The 19991-nt window shown below is 47.2% G+C and overlaps 2 protein-coding genes across 3 annotated transcripts in view; one reads left to right on the top strand and one right to left on the bottom strand.

Annotated features, from left to right (window-relative positions):
• Positions 1-5950: 5950 nt before the first annotated feature.
• PFN3 (profilin 3) lies at positions 5951-9885 on the bottom strand. Its single transcript, XM_038395318.2, has 2 exons — positions 8510-9885; positions 5951-8115 (listed from the first exon to the last, which is right to left on the bottom strand). The coding sequence occupies exon 2, from the start codon at positions 6389-6391 to the stop codon at positions 5978-5980; it is 414 nt and encodes a 137-aa protein (XP_038251246.1). The 5' UTR covers positions 6392-8115; positions 8510-9885; the 3' UTR covers positions 5951-5977.
• Positions 9886-9959: 74 nt separating this feature from the next.
• Positions 9960-19991, top strand: part of MTARC2 (mitochondrial amidoxime reducing component 2) — a 41271-nt gene continuing 31239 nt past the window's right edge. For both annotated transcript variants that reach the window (XR_006280236.1, XM_038395317.1), the window contains exons 1-4: positions 9960-10579; positions 11948-12121; positions 17045-17207; positions 19460-19600. Coding sequence is in view for 1 of the 2 variants with exons in the window: in XM_038395317.1 (XP_038251245.1) it covers positions 9975-10579; positions 11948-12121; positions 17045-17207; positions 19460-19600 (1083 nt within the window). In the remaining variant the exon portion in view is untranslated. The remainder of the gene's footprint in view (positions 10580-11947; positions 12122-17044; positions 17208-19459; positions 19601-19991) is intronic.

The following is a 19991-nucleotide window of genomic DNA, read 5'->3' as shown; positions in this document are numbered from 1 at the left end:
ATGCTGCATTACCTCATGCAACGTGTCTTCCTTGCTTCTACGTGGCCTCTTTCTGATTCTTTGGAGTCTTTCGGCCGGTGATAACACGGATGGCTGAGATCTCAAGGTTGCACCTCTAAAGGCAAAATGCAACACTTAACAGAAGCAGCATTGTTCACACCAGACAGAGCGATGATTCCCCCGTACTTAAGGGCAAGCATAGTCTACACAATAGCATAATTTGCCCATCCTAAAGCAAGCACACATAACCCAAAATGGTGAGTAAGCACAGAGTCAAGGGGGACTGATTGTTTCACAGCTGTACTGTCCTCTGGGTTTCTGTGCCTTGGGGAGAGCCAACAGCAGCAGGGGGCCCCTATACTGAACACTGTCCCCACATTTTCCACAGGAGTTTGTCTTGGAAGATATCTCGCTGCTGAAGGTGACCTGGGAAGCAAGGGAGGGTCTTTTACTGCAATATGGATTCCTCCCTGGCCCATATGCAGCTTGCCTGTGTGCAGCAATGGTCCCCCCCGCCCCTCATGGCACACTGGCGCAGACATATTAGCCTGACTGGGACAAGGACCACAGTGGCTCTCCTGAGAAACCTGCGCAAGTGCATTGCCCACATTCTGTCTGAGACCTTTGAGGAGATCACTTAGGCTGATTACCGCGATGTGAGAGAGCACATCAACACCCTATTCCGCATCTAGGCATGCATGCGGCCCTAACCTCACCCCAAGAGCCCACACTGAATAACTTCTTCCCAAAATAAAAGCCACTTATTGGGAACCTCCTCTGGTGATTGTCCTTCCCCAAGCACCGGCTACCGCAACGGGCGACCTTCCTCCTGGCTTGAGAGCAGCTCCTGGCTGCCTGCATCTAGGGATTCCGGGGTGTCTTCCTCCGCCTCAGCACTCTCGCTCCCGCTTTCCTCCTACTTCTCCCGCCTCGTTGAACTGGCCTCTGAAGTGTCCATGGTGGTCCTCGGAGTGGAGGTGGGGTCGCCCCCCAAGTATGGTGTCCAGCTCTTTGTAGAAATGGCATGTCGCGGGGCAGCACCGGAGCGGCTGTTTGCCTCGTGGGCTTTGCGGTAGGCATTCTGCAGCTCCTTCACTTTAACCCTGCGCTGCGTCCCGGTCATGGTCCCTTTCCATCATGTTCCCTCATATCTGCCTGAAGGTATCATAATTCCTATGGCTGGAGCACAGCTGGGACTGGACAGCTTCCTCCCGCCCAAACACTGCTGAGGTCCAGCGCCTCGCCATTGCTCCATACTGGGGATCGCCTGGTGCATGGAGGCACGGTCACCTGGAAAGATGCTCTGAGAGCACTCCACGCCTGGCTGAGCAAACAGGAAGGGGATTTTCAAAATTCCCAGAGAATTTAAAGGGCGGGTCTGATGGTTGGTCACCTGAGGGCAGGGCAGTAGAGTTCAAAATGATGACCAAAGTGCCTAGAACAGGCATTGTGGGACACTTCTGGAGGCCGATCAGAGTGCATTAACAGACCAGGGCGTCCACACTGGCGCTGTGGCGCTCCAGTGGGGGTGCACCAAAAGTTATTTGCCAAGGTGGAGTACCTGGAGTGGACCAGCTGCAGAGTCAGAGCACTCTACCAGTGCACTTTATGTGCCTTGCCAGTGTGGACGGGTAGTGAGCTAGTGCGCCCGGGGCTCCTTTAATGCACTGTAACTCGCAAGAGTAGCCAAGCCCTTAGCTACAGGTAGCACAGCCTGCTCTGCCTATACTTAAATTAGAATCCAGTTAAAACCTGTAACTCTGTTTGTATTGTAAGTAAATCAGACCATTGTTCTTGTTGCAAATCTTTTAGTCTCTGAGGGAATTAATGTATTTGGCTCCTGGATGACATAGGTGTGTCTGAAAATAAAATAAAACTGCCTGATAAGTTAGTTACTAGTGGTATTTTCAGGAGGTATTGTGTGCACGAGCAAATCGCCTCTCTCAGGACATGCTGTTTACCAGCAAAATACTAATTCCGCTCTATACTGGATATCTCACATCACAGCAGGAGGAAGGAGATCATGCAGAGGCTGCTGTTTTCCTGGCTCCTGTTATTTTTCCTGTAGTTTGACCAGACCAGGCTAGGGAGGAAGTCTGGGTTAAATGTAACAAACACTCTACTGGGCTGAGCTAAACAAAAGGGCTTTTAGCTCAGGGCTCGAGGATTTTGGGAACTGTGGATTCAGGTTCTGTTTAGGCTTTGAAATGATTGTTCTCTAAATTTATTTTGAATGTACAGTCACCCGATGAAGTGAGCTGTAGCTCACGAAAGCTTATGCTCTAATAAATTTGTTAGTCTCTAAGGTGCCACAAGTACTCCTTTTCTTTTTGCAAATACAGGCTAACACGGCTGCTACTCCGAAACCAGTCACTGGGCTATGACATGTGCCCTCTCTAGGCTCAGATCACTGGCCGTTATCACTGCAGTATATAACCAAGGAGTTACTGCTGCCTGGATGAATAACACTGTTAAAATGTGCAGTACAAACCAGGGCTGTTCTCCTCCATGTTCTAATTTGTATTTCTAATTCTAATTCTAAAAGCAAAACTGCTCCACATTCAAGTCCCGCCTTTGGTGATGCCCACAAGAAGTGAGCAAACAAACTCTTGGAATTATTCTCTCCTAATCTCCAGTCCTGTCCGCTGTGTCTTTCAGACTGTATGTGTCAGAGAGCACAGACTGGGTTTTGTGATTTGCCCAATGAGGAAGACTTAACACACAACAAAATGTTGGGTCATTGTTGCGTTGAGCTTGTGGAAGCAACTGGCAATTTTAACCACAAAGAACTGTGTTTTCTGTGAAGCTTTTTGGACAGGATAAAAATGCATGACCTGCAGAAGCTTAATAAGCAGTGCCTTGTAATGTTATTTTAGGTTCTCAGCAACGTAGGGCAGGGACTGTATGTATATATCCTTGGGCTTATGTTAATTTATTTTAATTGCTGGTTATAAGCATTATCCTTTTGGGGGACACGCTTGCTGACTGCACCTGTGTTGTAGTTTTACTGGAGGGTTCCTTCCTTTTTCTAAGGTGCACCCAAGCTAATGTGTTAGAAGTTTGGTTTCATTTATACTGTTTTTCATGTGGCTGCATGCTACTGTGGCTTAGGGACCCCTGTGTTCACACCCTGCATGCTACCGCAAATATGGTGTGTCAGATTTGTACACAATATGCCTGGTGAAGTATTATTTGAAAACTAACACCACACTGGTCAGCAATATCATTGTTAAATGCATGTGACAATGCTGTGTGTGGAATTATGGATACTCAGGGATATTATGCTTTGAAATCTGTGCCTAAAAGGTGTTTAAACCAGGCATGTCAGGGGAAGTTGGTAAACATGTTTCCTCAACACAAAGGAAAGAGGCCAACACCGCAAACCAGGTGTGGCCAAATTCAATGGGCTATTTGTTTGTATCCAAGGCTGCAGGAGGAGAACATTTAAATTGTAAAATTGCAGCAGGAAGCAACATGTTGGAACATACCAGCAGACGCCTTAATCAGGATGGAGTTGGGCTTCCAGAAGAGACAGGAGACTGAACCCCAGGGAATCAATTTGACCCATGAAACAAAGGCAGACCAGTGCAGTGCAGTGCTGTGTTTGATCAGAAGAGGGTGTTAACTCCAATTAAAAAGCTGTGATGTACCAACTCTTTAAAAGAGCAACAAACTTTGTACAGTGGTAGGGCTGTGCATAGCAGATAAAGGAGCTTGGGGGCTGGAGTTCACATATCATTATCTGCTAGGCAAGGTCTGAGGTGGGAGAGCCTTGAGGAGTTTGCGGGTGAGGAAGTCAGGCTGGTGTGGCAGGGGAGCTGATGCACCATCTAATCTCCAGAAAAGCTCACTCTTGCTGAGGCAGGGTGCTCACAGTTCTGGGTGTTTTCAGCAGCATGTTACAGCTACAAATCTTCATATGGTCTTCCTTTAATTACACAATATCAGCGCCATATACAATTATAAAATTCATATTTATCAAGGAGCACAGAAGATTTTTTTTGTCCTTCAGATGTATTTAGAGGATGGCCAGTCTAATTTTTGCCATGATGTTGGCTCACACCTTATTTCTATGGGGGCCTCGTGCATTATTCAAGAGTGATTTATTTGTGGCCCAATGGGCCTGGAAAGCTGAGTGATCGGACAATGAGCATGATGTGAAGGTGGGATGCCATTATGTAAGGGGATCTTGTGACAGAGTTAGTAGTGTGGAGAGTTGAGCTTTCCTGGCATAGCGGGGTACCCTGATGTTATAGAGTGTGAAGTGCCATAATGCTGTGCTTTGGTATTGTATAATGGATTGAGATCTGCTGGCACAGAACATCACCTGGCAGAATGGAGAATCTTTGTGTGTTGGGGTGTTCGGGCAGAGCAAACAGTGGCCTGTTATAGTGAGACCAGAGGTTTGGTTTGCAGGCAATGCCCTGGTTCAATGCCCTGGCAGTGCAGTACCTGGTCTGCCTAGAGCATATATCTATCAGCCTTTCAGGAGACAAAAAAAAAAAAAAGAAAAATAGTGGGACATATTTTGTCCAAAGGGGATAAATCTGGAGAGGAGGTGCCTCTCCTTTGCTCTTCTTTATTCTCCCAGCCCAACACACCCAGTTCTGCTTCTTGTTGGCTGCTGGGTTGTGAAGAAGGAGAAAGCGTTCCTCTCTTTTTGCACTCCCGATTAGACCCTAACCCGCCCCCATATACAGCAGCTCCTGCAATGGAAGAGGAAGTGCTTCAGCAGTCGAGACAACATGGCCTTCTCTTGTGGAGGCCATGCTAGTGGAGCGAGAAGGAGTCACAGAACTGAGACCAGCTGCTGCAAGAGTATGAGGGTACTTGTCATGGGAAAGAAAGGGTTGAATGGGGAAGGAACCGGCTCCATCTTCACCCCAAAGTATGGGTGGCTTAAAAAAATCAGTTAAAAAAAATCTCACTTCCCTTCCAAAGTTACTGTAAAATGCCCAGTGATGGAAGTGTTTTGAGAAGTGAGCAGGTGAAAGATTAATGGGTGGGTTCCACACCCAGAATTCAGGTCAGTCAATAGGTTTGGCAGCAGGAGGCTGTTGTAATAGCCCAACTCTGGATGATCAATAGTTAGCTCCCCAAGTTAGCAGGGCTAGTTCCAGTGGTACAAACTGTGGCCTTATCATGTACATAGCACACATAGCAGAAGTGCAGCTTGTGGCACCCAACCCTTCAGGGTTCCAGTACTCATTGGACTAGCTACATTCTGTCTTTAATAAACCCTCTAATGGAAAATGATACAGAGCTTTGGTTAATAAAATGCCATAATATGAAAGAAAATGAGTCGTTCATGTTAGTGATTGCCTAATGGAACATCATCCAAAACAAAATAGAAATGGACTGTCCCAAATACCCCTGCTATTCCTTAGTCTTTGGGACTATTTATAGGAGCAAGGAGCTTTCCAATTACCAATAGCAGAAGGGCAGGATGTAACGACTTCAAACAGTGACAATCACGGACTAGCCGGTAAAAGAGACCAAATCCCCCTTTTCTCAAAGTTATTGCTAACGGAGAACTGGGAGAGTGGGAAATGGTCAGCATACCACATAAAATGGCTTGGAAACAGACCGGTGGGACTAGGGACAGTAAGGATAACAATTGTGCTTTTTTTTTCCCCCCCACCAAATGCATCCGATGAAGTGAGCTGTAGCTCACGAAAGCGTATGCTCAAATAAATTTGTTAGTCTCTAAGGTGCCACAAGTACTCCTTTTCTTTTTTGCGAATACAGACTAACATGGCTGCTACTCTGAAATCGTGCTCAACAGTCCCTCAAGAGATGGGCAGGCAGGTTGCTAGTATAATAGCAAGTTCCTCCACCCTACTCCATCCCACCTGAAAGAAACGGACAAAGAGACAGTTAAGTGAAATCAGGAATTTGTTTCCTTTCTTTTAAAGCAAGGATAAGGTCATTTTCCATGCCCCCCCCCCCCAGGAAAGCAGTATCTATGTCCTTTGTTCTAGCTATTCTGGGCTTTCATGCTTGCAATCATCTCATGAACCTTCTTGTTGAGGGCTCCTCCATGGACTCCCTTTTTGCCCATGAGGAAGATCAGGGCTCTGGGGGTCTTGCCAATACAGATGGACTTGCTGTCACCCTCCTTGGTTCTGGTGTCCATCACAGCATCTTTTTCCACAAGCAAGTAGTCACGGATCACGCTGCACTTCTTGCCAGCTATGGTAATCCCTGTCTGCAGGAACCCCTTCCTGTCATGGCCTATGATCACGCCCACTTCCTGAGGTGAGATGGCAGCCAGTAGGCCCCCTGGCTTGGAAGCCCATACTGATTTGTTGTCACTGTGCCCCACGATAGCTACATCTTCAATGTTCTTATCCTTTAGAATGGTATTGATGTAGCTTTTCCAGTCACCCATCCTGCTTTGGTTGTCAGAATGCTTCTGAAATGTTCTCAGCCAACTTGTTACCTCTTTGCTTGCCTTCTGGGCTTCAGGACTGGGGGCTTTCAAGCTAATCCTGGAGATTTTGAACTGAGAATTTGTTTGAGCTGAGGACTCTGACGCATTCAAGCTGAGGAATCAAGAGGGTTCAGCAGACACTGCTCTTGCTTTGCCAATCAAGGGAGATCTATCTCCATCACAAAATGGTCATGTGTATGCTTAAACAGTTGCTAAGAGTTTCTTTGTGATGTCAAAAGCATCTGGCATCACAACCTGTAGGCCATTATGATGTCATATCTCTCTTAAAGTAAAAGTAGCCTTTATTCCCTACATGTCTAGAAATGTACAAGATGTTTGCCCTTCTACTTCCTACTGCCAGGAGGGGTCATTCGTATGAACTTCAGTTTTTTATTTGTTCCAAAGAACATGGAAACTGCTCTATGTTGTGTATCACAGGGCTTGGTGGTGGAAGAGTGAAAAGGAAAATGCAGATAGATGTATAGCCATGACAAAACAAGATGAAAATGTAGAAGTCCCAGTACTGAAGTTGAAGGTGTTAAAAATTCCAATTCTTTCAGTGAATATTGGATCAGATTCTGCCCCTGGAGAGCCAGAGAGTTTTCTTCTGAAGTTGAAAGTGGAGAATTCCTCTAGGAGGCAAAACCATCCTACCACCTGCCAGGCCTTTCGTATCCTCTTCCAAAGTCCTAGTCTAGCGATACCATCTCTTGCTCTGGAGTGTTGAAGAAGCAAACAGAATGTGCAGCCAATGTTTACTTACACTTTGCAGCTGAAGTATTCTCTATTCTCTGCCTCACCCATCAGTTGTGTGGTGTGCAGGGAAACTGATGCTGGATCTTGGGCAGAAACTCATCAGTATTAACCTGGCATGGCCGAAGGACGTATTTAAAGTAGAAATGGGCCTAAACCAACCCACCAAAATCTAATAATTTCTGGACTTTGGATCTGGATCTCAACTGGGCTAGCTGGCCTCTATGTGTATAATGGGTTGAGCAAAACATCCACATACTTAAGAGTTCAGGCTCATCTCTTAATATACAGATGCTATCTCTAGCTAATCTGAACAGATTTCTCCTAGCCTCTGAAACAGTGAAATGAACATCTTATGGTGATTACGTGACCTCCTTCACAGCAAGTGCCCTGTCTGTATCAATCCAGCTTTCTCGGCTCCCTCAGCATGCTACCATCAGTGCCAGCCTGCATGGGGGCACGCTCAGCTCTTCTATAGCAGTGCCTCCCTAATCCATACCAGTTCTAACATCCTGTCCATCCACCACGGTACATTTGATCACCCTTGAAAATGACATGTAAAGCATATCAACTTTGTAAAGCTATGGTGGAAACAAAGATAATTCTCATTTTATTTCTATAAAATACCGTTTCTGATTATTGAGAATATCAGTGGTGGCTATACAATCTTCAGTTCAGGCACCTTTCCTCTTATTTTCGGGTGGTACAGGTGTTGAACTCCTCCGTGAGGTGTGGCAGGAAGAATTCCTGGTGGGGAATCTGTTTCAGGCTAGGACTTCCCTAAAGTTTTCTTGGAAGTAGAGGCACAAAACCTTCCCCATAACTGATTTGTGTACCAATGCTGAAAAGTTTGGAGTTGCAGTCTGACGGTGATCTGTTGCCTTTCCCTCTGGTCCTGCTTTTGGAGATGGGTGTAGTAAGATGAGGCCCTGAGACATAAAAACCTTGGTATCAGAGGCTTGGTATGAGGCCAGAACTGAAGTAATGGTCAAGACGTTGCTAACATAAAGCAAAGTTAGGCTGTGAGCCAGAGGCAGGCCCTGCTCACAGAAGCTGGCAAGAGGAAGGCTGCTAAAAGCACATATACACATGTAAGCACTAATAAGATGAACGTGTGCCAGGACAGCACCAGAACAGCTTGAGACAAACACATTCCACACACATAACAAGGAACAGGCAGACCCAGCCTAAAGACAGGACAATATGATGGATAGACAATACGATGGATGGACTTATTTGTTCGAACCAACCTGTTCGGCAACACCCAAATGCATAGAGGGGCTGTACCTGAGTGAGTTCAGTGATGCGTAACCAGGTTTTTACCTGCGTATAAGAATGTATCCGTCTCTGTCTGGCCTAGGGGGCAGTGGCAATTCCCGCCACTGATTGAGCCAGTCCATTGTCAGGGAGCACATATGTACTAGCAGAATTGTAGACATCTGATCCAGGGAGCTAGAGACTGTGTTTCATTTGACAATAAACCTGGCTAGGTGCCTTCGTACCTTATTAGAATCTGTGGTCATTGGGCAGTTTGCTTGAGATCTGCTGTGCTAGCTATCTGCGCAGAGCTGGGATAGCACACAGGGAGAAAACACACACATGCAGCCAACTGTTATCAGCATTAAACAGAGCAGAGCACCACACTGGTGACATCTGACAACAACAGGCATAGGGCCAAGTCATGAGTTACATGGGCTGTGGAGTGCCCCAGAGAAGGACAGGTTTTGCCTTTGCTTCTATATGTAAGCTCAGTATGATGCTGGTTGGAAATTTGTCATGGCCAATTTTGAAGTGGGAAATTAATGACTCAGGGAAACTTTATAGAGAACTCAACTATCAAGTGGTATTGGTCTCTCAGTGAAGAGCGTTACACAATAGTAAAGGTATTTTACAGCAACTGGTGCGGGCTGACTATGATCAGTCATGTTGCAAATATATAACTATGCCAGAACGTAGAATTGTAGGCTCAAGAATTGTAGCTTTTTTTCCCTGGCCAAGGGGACAAAGTATCAACTGGGAGTTTAATGTTAGATATCCCAGCTGAGACTCAGGGGACAAGGTGGGAACTGGGAGAACCTCTGCCTGGCTCAACCAGCAGATTCTGAGGCCTGGTTTGCCGTACACAATTAGGTCCTTGAAAGGCAGTTTATGTTGATCTACTTATGTCAGTGTATACACTGCAGCCTTGTCCTCTTGATGTAAGTGCCCTACTACACCCCCATAGTCTCTCCACCTTCAGGAGAGAAGTAGGGCTTATGTCAGTGTACTTAGGAGGCAGTGTCTATGTACACAGTGTTTTACTACATCCAGAGCTGGCTGTCTTGTCTATTTCACATGCTGGAGCTATGAAATTGAGAGGAGAAACCCAGGCTGGCTGCTGCCTGGAGGCTCCCCGCGTAGGGAGCCAGGCAGCCCGGGAGGCTGCCCTCCGTTCCTAGCCAGAAGCGGGGAGCTGAGACCCTGGGGGGCAAGTGGGCTCCCAGGGTGGAGCTGAGCTCTCAGCCCAGCACACTGCCCCTCTTCAGCCGGTGGAAGGGCTCCTGGTGAGGACGCGCGCCCCCACCACAAGGAGGCTGTGTGGACATCCGCCACCGCAGTAATTACTTCAGTGGACTTAAGCCGATAGCGCAGACATGCCGCCAGCCTCATCTCCCGGGCTTGTCCCCGCCCCGCTGACTTCCCTGGAGTGGTTCGCGGCTTTACCCCCTTGTCAACGAGACCCAGAGCCAGGTTCTCCCCCCCCCCCCCGAGGATGAGGGGTTCCCCACAGGCCCGTCTCCACGCGCGGATGGGAATTCGGGTGCTCTCCGTCCCGCCACAGCCGCCGGGCTCTAGGGGGCGGCGATGTCCAGCTTCCCGCCAACGAGACGGGGGGGCGCTGAGCGAGGAGCGCCGCCGCCCGGGCGCGGGCTCTGCGCAGCGCGACGGGGTCTGGGGCGGCGGCGGCGGCTCTTCCCAGCGCCCGGAGAGCGGGGCCGGCTGGGGCGAGCGGGCGGGAGGCAGGACCGCTCGGCCCCGGGGGGCCCCGGCAGGGCGGGGCGGGGCGGGGCGGGGCGGGACGGTGGCAGCCCGCCCCCGTCCTCATCAGCCGCGGCCGCCGCCCCCCTTCGCCCCAGTCGCCATGAGCGGATCCAGCGGGGCCCCGGGGGGCTCCGGCCTCCTCCCGCCGCTGCCCCGGTCCCAGGCCGCCTGGCTCGGCGCGCTGGCCCTGGCCGCCCTGCTGGGGGCCGCGGTGTGGCGCTGGGCCGGGCGGCGGGCGGGCGGCTCCCGGCTGCAGCGGGTGGGGACGGTGTCCGGCCTCTTCGTCTACCCGGTGAAGTCCTGCCGCGGGGTAGCCCTGCGGCGGGCCGAGGTGACGGCGCTGGGGCTGCGCAGCGGGGCGATGCGGGACAGGTACCGCCCGGGGCGGGGCCCGCGGCGCCGCGGGCCCGTGAGAAGCGCCCCACTCAGGCCGCGTCGCCCCTGCCCGCAACCCCTTGGCTGCCCGCTTGGCCTCCGCCGCCCCCTGGAGGCGAAGGGGAGCGGGCGGGTCGGCGTGAGACGTTAGCCCGTGTTTCAAGGGCCCCCGTTAAGCCCCTGGCAGTCCCGGGGAGGCTGTGCCAGGGGGAGGCCCTTTCCCTGGCTGGAAGAGGAGCTCTGGGTAGCCCTAAGGCGCGTCTCTCTCACCAGCGCACGTGGGCCCAATAAAAGAGATTCCCTCGCCCACCTGGTCTCTCTGATTCGCCCAAGGAGATGTAGAATAAAACTCAAGATGCCCCTCTCATGTTTAAGGCTACGATTTTGTCATGGACGTTTTTAGGAAAAGTCGGGGACAGGTCATGGGCAATTAACGAAAATTCAGGGAAGCTGTGACCTGTCTCTGACTCTTACTAAAAAGATCCATGACAAAAGGGGCAGGGAGGAGGGTGCAGCACCCTGCTCTGCTGTGGCTGGGAGGGAGGGAGGGACCCCCGCCTGTGGCAGCTGGGGAGCTCCGGGGGATTCTCCCACCCGCAGCAATAGCGGAGGAGCTGCTGGGGATGTCCCATCCACCCACTGCTTTCGGTGGCTGGGGAGTTCTGGGGGGTCCCCAGCACCCACGGACTGGGGAGCTTTGGGGGATCCCCTGCCAACCGTGGCAGGTGTGGAGCTGCAGGGGATCGGAGCTGTCAGGGGATTTCCCCCACCTGCCCCCATGGCGGCTGGGGAGCTGCCGGGGACCTCTGTCCCCATGGCGGCTGGGAAACTGCTGGGGACCCCCACCACTTTGGATGGCAGGGGTACCCTGCAGCTCCCAGCCACCATGGGAGGTGGGAGTACCCTGCAGCTCCCAGCCGCTGCGGGCTGAAGTTAAACAGATCTGCAGAAGTCACAGAATCTGTGACTTCCACGATTTCTGTTACCAAATCGTAGCCTCACTCATGTTTAGCCTCTAGAAGTGAGACGTTCCATAAATATACTGTATATACCTGCACTGCTTGGATTCATAAGTTTGTTAGTTGCACTGCAGGAAGAAAGCTTTGATTTTAAAAAAGCAAAAAAAGTTGTGCTATAGCTTATTAGTTTTAGTAATAGTCTCTTTAATGAGAGACATCACTGCACTGTACAGGGCATAAAGGGGAGGGAAATCAGACTTACTAAGGAAAAGCCTGAGTAGTTATGAAGAAAATGTCTAAGCTCTGTGCCTCAGGAAATCTCTCTCTTTGCACTCCAGTGCCTTGATCATTGATGGTGCTGTGTAAGTAAAATGTTTAATATATTTCATTCCCCTTTAAACTACAGGTTTTGGCTTCTAATTAGTGAGGATGGACATATGGTTACTGCCCGACAGATGCCTCGGCTGGTCCTGATTTCTGTAAACTGTGAAAATGGCTACTTAACCCTGAATGCTCCAGAAATGAAGGAACTGCGTGTTCTAGTCAAACTCTCCAGGAAGAATCCAGTGCACAATTGCAGGTATTAGAGGAAGATTTTTCTTTTTGAAGTACTAACTTTAATTTAATATGCTTTTCTTTAAGTGTTTTACAAAGAAGTGTAATGTACCTTAATGGGCTTGATGCAGGAATTACTGGGTGAAATTCTATGGTCTATGTTATGCAAGAGGTCAGGCTATGTTATTGTAATGGTTCCTTCTGGCCTTAATTTTTTAATAAGTCCACTTATTATTGAAGTCAAAGTTTAGGAGATGACATCAAGGTTATTGGAGATTATACACTATATTTACCAAATTACTCATGCATATTTATTGTCTATTCTGCATTTAGCTTGGGTGCGTGTTTGTATTTGAAAATCTTGGTCATGTATGTAGCTATTTCTTGATTTCCAATAAGCAGATTCTGTGTGATGTGCAACATCACATAGAGTTGGTAAATTGGAATTTATGACATTAGGTATTTTACCTGTACTGAAATCTACCTTGGAAACTGGCCAGTGCCTAGCAGAAAAGGGAAGAACACTTTTCCTCTGTTAAAATGTCAGTTACATTTAAGAATATTGTGGCAGCTCTAAATGTTGGTAACCCACATGAGCGTAGTGCTAAGGGCATCTCCTTTGGATAGCAGAAGACATTAGAGTACCAATTCTTCTAGCTGCTGGAGTTGAGAATAAAGCAGCTTTATAAGGAACTATATTTGCCAACTCTAAGTGTAAATTGTTGCTATGGAAACTACTATTAACTATTCAGTTTATCTTTTTAATTTACATAAGATGGATATAAATTGACAGGGATGCTGTTTACGTTGGAAAGCTTGGGCGGAAAATAGCATTATCTTTTTAAAATCTGTCTAGTGTGTATTATAAGATCTGATCCACAATATTTCACTTTTCAGAGAAAATGTCATTTAAAAAAAAATGTTTGTAGCCCCTCCTCTGTGCTGTGGTTCAAGCCCCTGCCCTTCTATTTGGTGCTTGCTGTCACTGATGTTTGGAGTGACGTATCCTCTTTTTCCTTCCAGGATTAGGTTCTGGATTCTTTTCTGGTGCCTGGTGCCTCCACCCACTGTGATTCATTGCTCTGCTGTTCTTTGAGAGAATTAAATAGTAGTGGTAGCCGGCAAGAAATATAAAGCCCACTGTACAAGGGTCAATAAAGAAACACACACACAACCCCCTGCAGAGGATTGACACACCCAAAATAACAGCATAGCAAAGGCGGACTTTATTGGGTACAGGAAAATAGGATCTGGGGAAGGAAGGGGTTAAGGTTATATAATAAGTAAATAAATAAGTAACAAATAAATCAGTCCCTAACTTCCCAACATTTGCAACTCATCCTACCCCCCGGCTCCATCCTTGGCACCTTCTTAGGCAAATTGTACGTTAAGGCTGAGTCCTGAGATGGAGTGTTGCAGTGCTGTGTTGTTGGCCAGCTTAAACAAAAAAGCTCTCTTACTCTATCTTCACCTGGGGGCTGCAGGAGTAGAGTCCTTTCCTGCCTTCTACCAGGCTTTCTGATTATGTGAAAAAGTAACCCAAAAATTGCTAACCACCACCATTGGGCTCCTTTGGAATCTCCTGTGGGCTGCTTGTGTCCACCCAGTTGGGAACTTTCTGTACTGGGAGGCAGGGCTGGAGCCCCTGTCCTGCAGCCTGAAATAGGGGAAGGGAGGTGGAGCTGCTGGCAGTGGAGGGTGAAGGGCAAAGAGCTAGGGCTGTGAGACAGATGGATCTGCAACTCTCCTCCTCCCCTGGCAGGCAGCCTGCCTTGGGAAAGCCCTGTGACAGTGCCAAGCAGGTTTTCCTTGCAACAGGGCTTGGAGCTGGAGTCTCTAGGGTAGCAGCCGGTGAGGTAAGTTACTGAGTAACCTCCCTCAGGACTGCACTGGGACAAAGGGTGGTCCTAGAGCTTCTTGGGCTGGGGAAGAGGGGCCCCTATAGGTTTGTTTCCTTGCCCTAATGGAGAGAAGAGCTCCCCGTAGATTCCTAAAAAGAAAGGGAGTACTTGTGGCACCTTAGAGACTAACAAATTTATTTGAGCATAAGCTTTCGTGAGCTACAGCTGATGTGATTAGGCCCTATGATTTTCCACCAAATGCATCCGATGAAGTGAGCTGTAGCTCACGAAAGCTTATGCTCTAATAAATTTGTTAGTCTCTAAGGTGCCACAAGTACTCCTTTTCTTTTTGCGAATACAGACTAACACGGCTGCTACTCTGAAACCCATAGGTTCCTGTCCCTCTGTGCAGTCTCTCTATCCGAGACTCCCACCAGGGCTCATGCTATGCTGACTCCCCCTATCCTTAGGCTGCAGCAGTGGTTCTCAACCAAGGGTATGTATATCTCTGGGGCTACACAGACGTTTTCCAGAGGGTATATCAACTCATCTAGATATTTGCCTAGTTTTACAACAGGGTATATAAAAAGCACTAGCAAAGCCAGTACTAAAAATTCATAGAGACAATGACTTGTTTATACTGCTGTATATACTGTATGCTGAAATGTAAATACAATATTTATATTCCAATTGATTAATTTTATAATTTATATGGTAAAAATGAGAAAGTAAGCAACTTTTCAGTAATAGTGTACTGTGAAACTTTGGTATTTTGATGTCTGATTTTGTAAGCAAGTAGTTTTTAAGTGAGGTGAAACTTGGGATCCTCAAGAGAAATCAGACTCCTGAAACTGGTACAGTAGTCTGGAAAGTTGAGAGCCACTGGCCTGCAGGGCTGGATTAGTCCATCATCAGACCCTACGCAGACACTTCTGGGCCCCTGTCTTCAATGATGTTCCCTGCAATACGTACCTCTGCAGTAAATTTGCATCCCAGCTTGTTAACTCCTATTGGAAAAGGAATTAGTTTCTGTACCCAGCCAGTACTCTCCTTTCTCCTTGACTCTATTGGGAAGGCAACGTAAATCTCAACTGTGTGTGAGGACTGTCTGTCTACTCGTTCACTGGTGCAGATTTGTGCATGAATTGAAAGAACGTCTCACTTGAGTGAGCAGCATTGTGATCTGGTGCATGGGGTCACAATCACAACACCCCTTCGATACGTCTTGGCTGCCATTCTGTCATGATGGAGTGAATCTGCATTGGGGTGTTTATACAAAAACAACAAACTCCACTCCCCAGGCTACATATTTTGGGACCCCCAAGTGAACTTACTGCGGCTCCCAGGAAGCGGCCACCAGGTCTCTGCAGCCCCTTGGCACATGGGTGGCCTGGGAGGCTCCATGCCTTGGCCTGGCGCCTGCAGGCACCGGCCCCGCAGCTCCCATTGGTCGTGGTTCCTGGCCAATGGGAGCTGTGGAGCCAGCTCTGGCAGTAGGGGCAGTGTGCGGTGCCGCCCTGGCTGCCCATGTGCTTAGGGGCCGCAGGGACCTGGCGGCTGCTTCTGGGAACCATGGGGAGCTAGGGCAGGCAGGAAGCCACTGGCGTGCCACCGACCAGACTTTTAGTGGCCCAGTCGGCCATGCTGACCGGAGCCACAAGGGTCCCTTTTTGACTGGGCGTTCCAGTCGAAAACTGGATGTCTGGCAACCCTAACTGCTGTAGAGCTACGGCTCCCTTTGTGGGGAGTGGGACTCCAGGGGTAGCTCCCACAGTTAAGTTTTAAAACTGGAAACTAAACCAATGTCTCAGGCTGTGCAATGTTAGGGGCTGTGCAGCTCTGGCTGGTCTCTTGTTTAGCTCGCCCCATGCACCAGCCTCACTATTTGCCTCAGCAGGAGTTTCTGATTCCTTCTGTCCCCACCCCTTACTCCACGCAGGCTGAGAAATGGTGTTAGAGGGCTATGGTAGCCATTATAGTTGTTATCCTGTTGGTCGGGCCCCCTAACTAGATGACCTTTGTTGTCCCTTCTGACCCTATGGTTCTGTGATTCTATCTCATTCCATAACTCAGGGCTTTGCACGCATTTATAATAGGGGGTACTTCAGAGAGACAAGTTTCATATATCACCCTATTTTTACCTTCCTGTGTTGGGAAAATGTTGGACTTACACAGCTCTCCCCCAAAATGAGGGGTTATTTTGTCAGGAACTGCAGGATCAAATCACTCTACTCTGGCTTCTGAATTGACAAACCCATTCTCAAGCTGATTTGACTGAGTATGTGGATTTAAAAAAAGGATGCAATATCCGCTTTAAATAGAAACCATCTTGCAGCCTTAACTATGGTATGTCTATCCTTGCCCCTTAATAAAAAATGCTTAAGGAACAGAAAGACTATCTTTAGTGGTGATAAAAGTGTCACGTGATATAATCTTTAGGTGGCATAATCTCTCATTTTTGTCTAAATTCTCATGCCCCTAGAATTTGAGGCAACACTTCCTTAATCACAAGGGATGGGATTAACAACTGTTGATTGACATTGACTAACGCTCTTGGAAACTATCATTCACTTGCTTAAATTGATCAAATCTAAATTGGTGTATCTTTTGGTAAAGGTTTTCTGTCTTTTAAAAATGAAAAATGGAGTGGAATTATACTTGGTATTATTGACACAAGTGTGTAGAATAATCTCACTTTTTTCTTTTAAATCTAGCATGGCAAATGGATGTTGTGTATTACAGTACATTGTTGTAACCATTAACTCAGCCTAACTTGTTCAATCCCTAACAGGTGGGAAATTTGATTACTGTATTTATCAGTACCACTGTTCTGGTTGCCTGTGCGCAAGGAACTGGCGTTGCGTGTACTGGATTTGGTTGGATTTTTTTAAACATTTGCACAGAATGTATTAGTGGGTCTAGAATTTAACTTAGAATTAGTCGGAATCCAAAAATTCCATATTTAATCTCTTTATCACCACTCAGAGAGCTCATTGACGGCATCTTTTTCTTTGTTTTATAAAAGCAAGATGTTTGATTTTTGGATTGTGGATATGAAAATAAGTCCACTTGAGTTCTCTGCTTTTAAACTAACTCACTTCTTTTAGGCTGTTTGGATTGGATATCCAAGGCAGGGACTGTGGAGATGAGGCAGCTCAGTGGTTTGCCACCTTCTTGAATACACAGTCATATCGACTGGTGCATTTTGAGCCACACATGGCCCCTAGGAAGTCCAGAGATGTATTCACCACTTTCCGATCCACTGATGAGGTTAGATGAAAGTTTTTCTCGCTAATCCTTTTTTGTGTGTGTCTTCCTTCCCACCCAACCCTCCTAATAATACTTAGTAATACTAATACCTAGTAATACTTGTTCTATGGGGAAGCCTGGTCATGCTGAAGTACCTGCTTCATGCATATGAACAGTCCCATGGGGTTACTTGTTTGCTTAAATCATGTTTTAAATCAATTAAAGTTATTGAACACGAAGAGCTACAGAATCTGAGGCTGCCATTTTGACAAGAAGTGACCCAGCACATGACTAGGGGAACTCCTGATGCACTTTAATGAATGAGAGATGCTGGGGTTTTTGAAGGCAGTTTATTGATAAAATCAACATGTCCTGAAACTCCCTCTGCTGTCTCTATCCCCGGTTCTGTGCAGCACTGTTCTAATATGAATGGTCTTTACTTCTATTTTGTTTACAGATATTATAGTGGCTGGATTGAGCCCTGTGTTAATCAGAGGATTAGTGCTTCCACTGAGGAAAGCCCACACAAAAGAGGGTTATGGCAGTACAAACTGCCCACAGTCCCCTCTCCCTTGGAGTGGGCCTGCAACCACTCCATTAGAAACCGGATACAAGGGCAGGGAAGTCGGGTGATGTGCTAAATCAGTGCACTCCTTTGGCAGCCTCTGCTTCCTGGAGTCAGGGATCCAGTGGACAGCTGCCCTTCCTCCATCTCGTTCCCATCCTCCACTGTACCTCCCCTAAGCAAAATCCTCAAGGGAGCAGGGTGTTGAAAACAGTATCTCTCCCTCTCCAGGTAAGAGTTCCCCCTGGGGCATAGTTGGCTCTGGTAGTGCAGGGAGATGCAGATTGAGTACCCTGCCCTGCAACTGTGAGTGTTGTTGTTTATTGAGCATCAGCATTTTACCTGGTGTTGTTGCATAAACAGAAAACATGTACAAGAAGTTATATTAAAATCTCTACTCTCTGTGTGCGTCTTCTTGACAGGTAAATAAAGACTAATTAAGACCATTAAGAAGGATAATGGTTTCAATGAAACACTCACTGAAACGGAAGATACTCTAAGGTGCTAATTTGGCAGATGCATGTACACAAGGAGCACAGAGTGGTGCTGTTGATGTTAATGTGGAGGATAGAGCAATGTAAACAGATTTCATTGCACATTTTCACTTGTTTGAGAGAGGGGAGGCACAGACTACCTGTCGTTTTACAGATTTTGTACAATGTGTACAAGATAAAAAGGATAGTTTGGGAGGGAAGGGAGACTGAAAACTGCCTTCAAAGTCTTATGCTTGTCCCACGTACAGATGTGCGCAGAGGGAGTTTTCTTAAAGTATTATTCAGCAATGCTTTTTGCCAAAATGGCAGCCTCCATGACAAAAAGTCAGTGCCATTAATGATCAATTGCAACTTAATTTTGATAATGTTTGTTGAGTAAATCTCTTTCCCAGAGTGTTTGATAGACTGAATCCACTCTATCAGAAAATCTCATTTAATATAGATTGAAATAAGGAAATATTGAAAAACATAGTCAGTTTACTATTTGTAAAACTGGGGACTGGAAAGGGAATGGTCTTTTTTTCTGACACTCTAGAGAAAGACATCCCTATGCAGAGAACTATAAATATGCAAATAAACTTCATGCTGACCCAGGGGTATGCAAATAAGGGTTGTGAATTGGGAACTAGGCTCTCTGTGGGCTGAAAGAAACACTTGACTTGCCGAAAAAAAATTGGAAAAATAATAGTTCTGGACTTTGTAATTAAATAGGGGTCACACCTTTTATATGAAAATTCCATTTATAAATCATTTTATAAAATAGTAGTAAATGATTAATAGATGTTTTATCAAATGGTTAACTGATTAGAGATTTTTAGAGTCCAACAATTCAATGGGTTGCTTATAACCTTCTGTAATATCTTCTTCTGATATCTGCAATACGGAAAACTCGTGTCTGTAATCTTCTTCTATCTATTATTTATTATTTATTAACTTTTTATAAACAACTTATAAATGGAAGTTTGTATTTGGTCAAACTTTATTATTAATTTACAATGGCTACTATGCTGGGAAGGGACAAATTATTTCACTTCTCAAAATACTGCCCCTGAGTTGTAAGAATGTGACTACAACAACATAAAATTACATGGCTAATATATGGCCATCAGTTCAGAGTTATCTGTTTCTTGGCCATCGAAAGTTTTGCAGACTTTGACTGTTGAGAAGCATATTCTTGTAGGAGCATTAGGATTTATTTGTCTTCATTTTTGTAGATTGCCTATCCTGACTGCAGCCCGGCCATGATCCTTTCAGAAGCTTCGTTGGAAGATCTAAATACTAGACTGGAGAAGAAAGTTAAAATACAGAACTTCAGACCAAATATTGTGGTTACGGGTTGCAGTGCTTATGAGGAGGTAAATGATCTACAGCAGTGATTTTAAAACTTTTTTTCTGGGGACCCAGTTGAAGAAAATTGTTGATGCCTGCCACCCAATGGAGCTGGGGATGAGGGGTTTGGGGTGTGGGAGGGGCTCAGGGCTTGGGCAGAGGGGTTGGGGTTCAGGAGGAGGTCAGGGCTCTGGGCTGGGGCCGGGGATGAGGGGTTTGAGGTGCAGGAAGGGGTTCCAGGTTTGTGGGGGAGCTCAGGGCTGGGGCAGGGGATTGGGATGCGGACTTACCTCTGGCGGCTCCCGGTCAGCAGCACAGCTGGGGTGCAGAGGCAGGCTTCCTGCCTGTCCTGGCACTGCGAACTGCGCTGCGCCCTGGAAGTGGCCAGCAGCAGGTCCGGCTCCTAGGCAGAGGTGC

Source organism: Dermochelys coriacea, chromosome 3, assembly GCF_009764565.3.
Source record: "Dermochelys coriacea isolate rDerCor1 chromosome 3, rDerCor1.pri.v4, whole genome shotgun sequence".
Classification (NCBI taxonomy): domain Eukaryota; kingdom Metazoa; phylum Chordata; order Testudines; family Dermochelyidae; genus Dermochelys; species Dermochelys coriacea.
Note: the sequence above shows the minus strand (reverse complement) of the source record. Positions and strands in the feature narration are given on the sequence as shown.